Source organism: Bactrocera dorsalis, chromosome 2 (genome assembly GCF_023373825.1).
Source record: "Bactrocera dorsalis isolate Fly_Bdor chromosome 2, ASM2337382v1, whole genome shotgun sequence".
NCBI classification, from domain to species: Eukaryota; Metazoa; Arthropoda; class Insecta; order Diptera; family Tephritidae; genus Bactrocera; species Bactrocera dorsalis.
The window spans coordinates 92187527-92194535 of record NC_064304.1 but is presented as its reverse complement, the minus strand read 5'-3'; the positions used below and the strand labels follow the sequence as shown (position 1 = coordinate 92194535).

The 7009-nt window shown below is 39.3% G+C and overlaps 1 protein-coding gene across 1 annotated transcript; it reads left to right on the top strand.

Annotated features, from left to right (window-relative positions):
- The first annotated feature begins 3693 nt into the window (after positions 1 to 3693).
- LOC105230216 (neurochondrin homolog) lies at positions 3694 to 6630 on the top strand. Its single transcript, XM_011210857.4, has one exon. The coding sequence runs from the start codon at positions 4002 to 4004 to the stop codon at positions 6171 to 6173; it is 2172 nt and encodes a 723-aa protein (XP_011209159.2). The 5' UTR covers positions 3694 to 4001; the 3' UTR covers positions 6174 to 6630.
- The last annotated feature ends 379 nt before the right edge of the window (positions 6631 to 7009 follow it).

Below are 7009 nucleotides of genomic sequence, written 5' to 3'. Positions count from 1 at the left end.
GCACGCGGCGACCGAGCAAGTCCATCTTCACAGTGCCTTCACTGCATAGCCGATTGTAAAATACGCTTTGCCTTTTCCAACCACCCCACCACGTCACTAACAAGTCTCACTTTCATCCGCTGCTTGCGTTCACCCAAAATGCCAAAAAAAAATTGGTTATTCCATATCCTATCTATAAAGACATTTCGGCATACTTTTGTGCGCGCTGAAAGGGTTTTATTGCCTACAATCAGGCGCATATAGCACATTCCCGCATACGAACAGCCAATCGAACACATGCAAATCTCAAATATAACCTGCTTGCCGACTTTTATCATGGCATGAGTAAAGTTATTTATGGCTTTATAATTTTTTGAAAAATATGCATTTTCTTCGTCGGCTACATTGTAAATTGAAGTCGACGTAATCACGGTTCGCCGCACTCTCATGGCGGGTGTAATTGTGTATGTGTGCGTGAGTGAGTGGGGAGCGCCGTAGAGTGGACGACCCAACAATCGCAGCAGCGAAATTTGATTGTTTTACATGTCATTTACGAAACATTAAATTTTCCTAATACCATTTTTTGAAGCACACAAAAGTGGCCATAAAACAGATTCTGCTTTTCGGCACCTTCTTCCAAATGGCGCCCAAACTAAGTAAGCATTTCATAGTTTTATTGTGTAATAATAAAAAAGTTTCGCAAAGTTTTGGCATTTAACTTATTTCAGCACGCAATAGTAAAAAACTTTAAAGGCATTAATGATTTATGATGCAATCCATCAGCATTATTTGCAAAGTTGCCTTGATGAGCATGCACACTCGTGGCAACTAGTGTAACTCTAATTCTTGTTTGGACAATAAATTGTTTCCAAAACATTTCACTCACAATCGGTTAAATCACATTACAGAAGAGAACAGCAATGTTTTATCGACGATCTAATATGTTCAAATGAGCTATTGGGAGCATAAAATACTTAAATGCTTATTTGTTATTTTGTTTTGGTCGCAACAGTTCTACCAAATATGGAAAAGAAACTATGAGATAAAAATAAATAAATCATATATTTTTTGATTTATTTATGTAAAGTTTTTAAACCTGGTTTAACCATTTTTTAACGAACTCTTTTTAAGTTAGGTATGATCCAGAAAAAACGATTATGATGCTATGATCTAACGAAGGCATAGAAAGCCTGTAAGGAAAAACAAAGAAGTTTCTAACCCTCAAGGCTGAAAATTCCACTTGCTTTCCTAGTGAAAACATTGTCAAGGAATCGGGTTCAAAAAAATAAGTTTTTCTAAGCCATCTGCCACAGATATACTCTAGATTCTTTCTCAGATACGCAGCATATTCAAGTCATATGAGTCCGTAAGCAGTTATATTCCGTTAGATAACCGACAAACACTCTGACATAAGATCCACTAGAAATATGTATTTGTATACATGTTCCAATAAATATATAAGTGAAGAATCATGCAAAATTTAAACTAAGATTTACATTTAAATATTCAAGTTCTAGCTTTGCTTGGTATTCACCCGTGGAATCGCGATGAGAATATAATATAAAGTTTTTCGTCTAGTTTATTTAACTGGAGACGACAGTCCGTTTGATTCTTGACATACTAACCTTAAGCCAATGATATACAGAGTTTGATTGCAATCAGAGATTTCTGTTTATTATATAGTATAAAGCAGATTTTTTTCAACAAATTACTGAACCTGGTACAGACTTTTCTTTTAGTGCACAGCTAATTCCTTCGTAAAGTCATTGGTAATCGAACCCAAAACTAAAATTCAAGACGTTGTTGGTTTGGCAAGTTATTTTAGGTTCTATAACAGAGAGTATTGCTCTTCTGAGATTCTACAACTAATATATCAAGATCAGCCTATCTAGACACTAAAAACAGTGCCACAAGAACCAGTTGAGAATTCCAAGACGTAAACCCTACTATTCTTTATTCTGGTAACAGGCTACAAATGGCATTTATAAAATATTTTTATTTTCTTGCTCACGTTTATCACACATTGTTGCTGTTGTGCAATTATTCAAGCACCATTGTGTTGGCTCCAAAATATTCTATTGCAGCGAGGCAAATGACTTTAAGAAAGACAGCATCACTTTTTAAAAATAGCTTCAAATAGAAATGCAGATACTTACAAATTTCATATTGTGTACTACTTGAGGCGCACCCTGCCGGAAAGTCGAGTTGGCAGAGGAAAGATGAAAATAAGTAACTGAAGCAAGTGTTCTTTCCACAGAAATCCGATAAGAAAAAAATTAGAACTCGGACTATTTAAATATTCTTCCACCTAAAATATTCTTTCACAAAGAGGAAGAACCCACTTTTCTATCAAGCGTATTGAGTTGAAGATTAAATCCCACTCTCAATATATACTGGTGACCACGCCAGTAAAAAAGAAGTACAAAATATTCATAAATCTTCAAGGTTAGCACACATAAAGCAATGATACATACATATATCTCAATAATTTAATTGAAAAAATACAAACCTTTGGCAACCCTGTTACTCCTAACTTTAAGAAAATAAATTTCACAAAAATCTTCCTTCTTTTAAAATCTGCTTTTTTAAATGAAACGGATACTAAACTAAGAAAAAACTTCAACTCCGGTTGCAGAAGCTATAATACCCTTCACAAAAATATTTTGCCAGAGTGATCCGATCTTAACAATTTCTACGAATATGGTGTCATTGCCTTAGCTAATAACCCAAGGCAAATCTCGGGAAGATATCTCGTCAAATGAAAAATATTATCCATGTAAGAACTTGATTCCGATCGGTCAGTTTGTACAGGAGGTACATGTTATAGTAGTCCAACATCGATGGTTTCGACAAAAGTGTAACCTGTTGTACTCAAAAATATAATGTTTGTGAGTTAACTTAACATGCTGATCATTTACATATGTATATATCTTATAATGTCTTCGTGGCAAACTTATTACGCCCTGTTCAGGGTATAGAAATGCAAGCAGAAGAAAAAAATGCTTGCGTTTCAATTACAAATTCTTACAAACCATACATAAAGAAGGTATCTAGAGGCATGCACTTCTTCAGATATGCGTTGTTAACACAAATAGGAGGCAGAAAATTAAAAATATTCCAAAATGTAAATAGAAAAACATGTAGAAGAAAAAGAAACAAATAATACAGACGCTAATTATAAACATCGACTCATAGGAAGAGAGAACCGATGCTTTTCAGAGATGCAAAGCTATTTGGTCGATTTGCCGTTATGCTCTCCCAGCGCTTGCCGGCCGATGATGACATAGCTTTGCTTCCACACACAGCGGCACTTTCTTCCCGATCTATTTAGAATATGCATTTGAATTTGAAATTTTTAAAATTGAATTGAGTTTTTGTTTTCCACTTGCGCTAGCTGATGTTAAACATATACGATAAATATAATATACATATATATGTATGTTGAGGTATGTAAATAAATTTTGTTAAAAATAAAAATGTGTAGGTATACGTGTACACACAGTAAGCACAGCAAGTGGCGAAATGCAACAACAAGAAGTAAATAGCAACGTCAAAGTCGCCATGGAAGGAAGTGTCGGCGACGCAGCTGCGATCAGCCGAGACAAATGTTTACACGATGGCAAGTGCCGACTGGGCCATGGAGGTGGAACACGTCGTTAGCGGGTGAACAGAAGATCGTTTTGGCCGCATGCAATGCAGGCGAGTTTGAGGCGTTGCGAGCTGTGAACGAATCAGTCGGTGAGAGTGCGTCGGCCCGAACGGATCGACCAAAAATCAAAATATTTCGCAACGGGAAAACGTGTGTGAAAGTGAAAATAGACGCTATAAATACATGTATATATAGAACGCAACGCTTATATATATATATATATATACACACAATTTTATTAAACAGCAAGCTAAGGCATACGCGGAATAGAAGCGGCAACGCCTAGCAACCAACGCCCATAAAACAATATCAAGAAAACTGTGAAAATTTGTGGAAGTGCTCTCAAAGAAGTTAATAATTTAACGCTAAGAAAATGGCTGACGTACCGGAAGCTATTAAGAAATGCGCCGCCATGTTGAAGGGCACCAAAAGTGAGACGGAGAAATTTGCAGCGCTCTTCATGGTAACGAAACTGGTGAAGGGTAAGGACTGCACAACAGCTGCCAAAAAATTACTCTTCGAAGCGATCGGCTTCGGGTTTCTTAAAAAGTTACTAAATGGCAAAAATCTACCCGATGATTGCCCACCACTCGTCTATAAAAGTGTTGCGCTGTCGATACTCACCTGCTTCTGCCAGGAGGAGGAGCTGGCCACACACAAGGACATGATCGAAGCCATACCAACCTTGTTGGAGATCGTCGAAACAGCAGACGATGACGATTACGAGGATAATTTAATTGTCGTCAGCGAATCGTACAGTTGCTTGAAAAGTATCGCCACCTACGAACCGGGTCAACAAGCACTGCTGAGTATTGGTGCCATACCGAAGATGTCGCAAATCTACTCAGCACAAAGTTTCCAAACTGACGAAGCTTTACATCTGATCGTTTTGTTGGTCAACAAATTTGGCACAGCGTCCTGGTCTGACGATCCGAAACCTTTCCATGCGCTCGTGCAGCGTATAGCATTGGATATGGAGACGGAGAATAGCGAACGCAAATACGAGCTGTGCAACATACTCTCATCCATACTGATCACCTGTCGTCGGGATGTGATCGTAAACTCGCTGGAGGGCGAAATTTGGCCCGAAAGCATTTTCAAAGCCATTGGCGATATTTTGAAGGCGAAAATTGGTCCCAAACAACGCGAACCCGCTTTACACCTGATTGCGACCACCTTGCAGGTGCTTGGTATACAGTGGGCTTTCATGGATGATCAAAAGACAGTGTTTCTTGCAGTACTTCAACTGGCTGCAATTGAAGTGCGCATGCAAATGGACGAGAAAAAACTGGAGACCACATTCAAACGCGCCGATCTCATCACTTGCTGCTTTGTCATACTTGAACTCTGCATCGAGCATATGGCTAACGATCAGATAGATTTGGAGCCGAAAGAAAAGCAAACCACCTACACCGCACTGAAGGGCGCCTTCAATCAGGTATTAGCCGTATTGACACGCGTCTCACAAGACAAAATCAAAGATAACGGCAGTCCACACGACAAAGCTTTCATCTGCGCCATAGTACGCATACTCTCCGCTTGGTTGGCACAAGAAACGACCGCTATGCGTCCCGCCATCTACAAAATTCTACCCTTCATGTTCAAGGTAGGCAACGAGTCATTCCATGACCTTAAAGCTTGGCGCAATGGCTCACGCGAAGGTGAGCAACCGGTTGATGTACTGCGCGTCATGCTGCCAGCGCTATGTCACTTGGCTTTGGAGGATGATGCACGCAAAATCTTATTCACCACAAAGCAAGATGAAATACTGCTCGAACAAATCGAGTTCTACTTTACCATTGCGCATTACAAGCGTCCACCAATACCACGCGCCGAGCGTCTAAAGCGCATGAACGAACCCGATCCGGTGCCCACACCCAAACAGCTGGAAGAAATGAAGGACGCACGTGCTGCCATAGTCTCACTGTGCAACATCTTGATGAACTTGACTGTGCTGGAGCCAAAATTGGCCGAAGACTCACCGCTCTTCGCGAACGTACTGAAGTTTGTGGTGGAAAATCTACCCGAACTTAAAGACACACCCGATAATCTGGTTATGCACGGACATCTGGCCGTACTCGGCTTACTGCTGCTCAAGCAACAATCCAAACGCGTCAAACAAAATGATTTCTCCTTCTGCCGCTACATACAGGCCACCATACGTTTCCTATGGGATGCCTACAACATCGACGAGTCCAACGATCCCACCGCTTTGGTCGTCTCTATTGCTTACAAAGAACATTGGATGGAAATTTCCGAACTATGGTTCCTTGGCATGCAAACTATAAGCGGTGTTTTGGCTTTGGTGCCATGGCTGTCAGAGTTCGCCATCGAATCCGGTTGGGCTGAGGGCATCGTGCAGACATTGAAAAAGGTCAAAATCGGCACGTTGCCACCCAACGTCAAGTCCGCCTATGAGGACTTCCTATCGCAATTGGTCGAGGTGAACTCATCCGTGGTGGCGGTGCTGAAGAAGGCCGACGCATTGCGTGTCTGTCGCAATCACCGCATGATGGACTTGGGCAAGAAACTTTTCGGCGATTAGATAAAGTAACAACAACAGTGACAATTGGTCGCGTTCATTGCAGCAGTCAGACTAAAACTTTATTTTAACTTAATTAAAGAGAAGAAAATGAAGAATATTGGAGATTTAGGGTCGCGTAGTTTGCTGCAAAGAAGGAAATTTAGTAGTATAAGTAAAAGGGAGAACTTAAGATAACAAAAGTTTTTGCTTAATGCTTTTTTTTTGCATATTTAGTCTAAGAAGTTGTGGAAAAAAGGAAAATCTCGCTTTTTGATGATGAGTTTTCGAACAACTTGAAATCTTTTTGTGTATTTTTGGATTTTGCATTGCACGCACTGAATTTTCCATTCACTGGCTTTTATACATGCATAATTTAAGCAAAATTACGATTTTATATGAAGCAGAATATAATGAGAAAGCAAAGAAAACCAAATAAGATAGGAATCAAAAAAAGAATAAAACATTAATAAATTAATGATCTGACAGCTGTTTTTCTTTAATTTTCTTTTATTTTTTTGTCTTTTTTTTCTCATTTTCATTTAGTAAATGCGAGCTTGTAGTATATACATATGTATGCAAGTATGTGTAGTATAATGTGTTCTATTTGCATGTTCACGCTGGACCCCACGCTCACTATTATGAGTTATGTATATGTATACATACCCATATACGACACGTATATATAGATATCAAGTATATAAATACTATTGAACACATCTTGTTCGCTCGACACCCACTCGCCATTTGCCGCGCTTCGCCGGATGTGACAAAAATCTACAGCTGCTTGCATTAAACTGATTACACTGTCAGCTAATACAGATATAAACACGTCCACACATACCTACATACATACATAT

What these genes read in the sequence shown, in the direction of transcription:
- LOC105230216 (XM_011210857.4), top strand. Translation starts at nt 4,002, where the DNA reads ATGGCTGACGTACCGGAAGCTATTAAGAAATGCGCCGCCATGTTGAAG.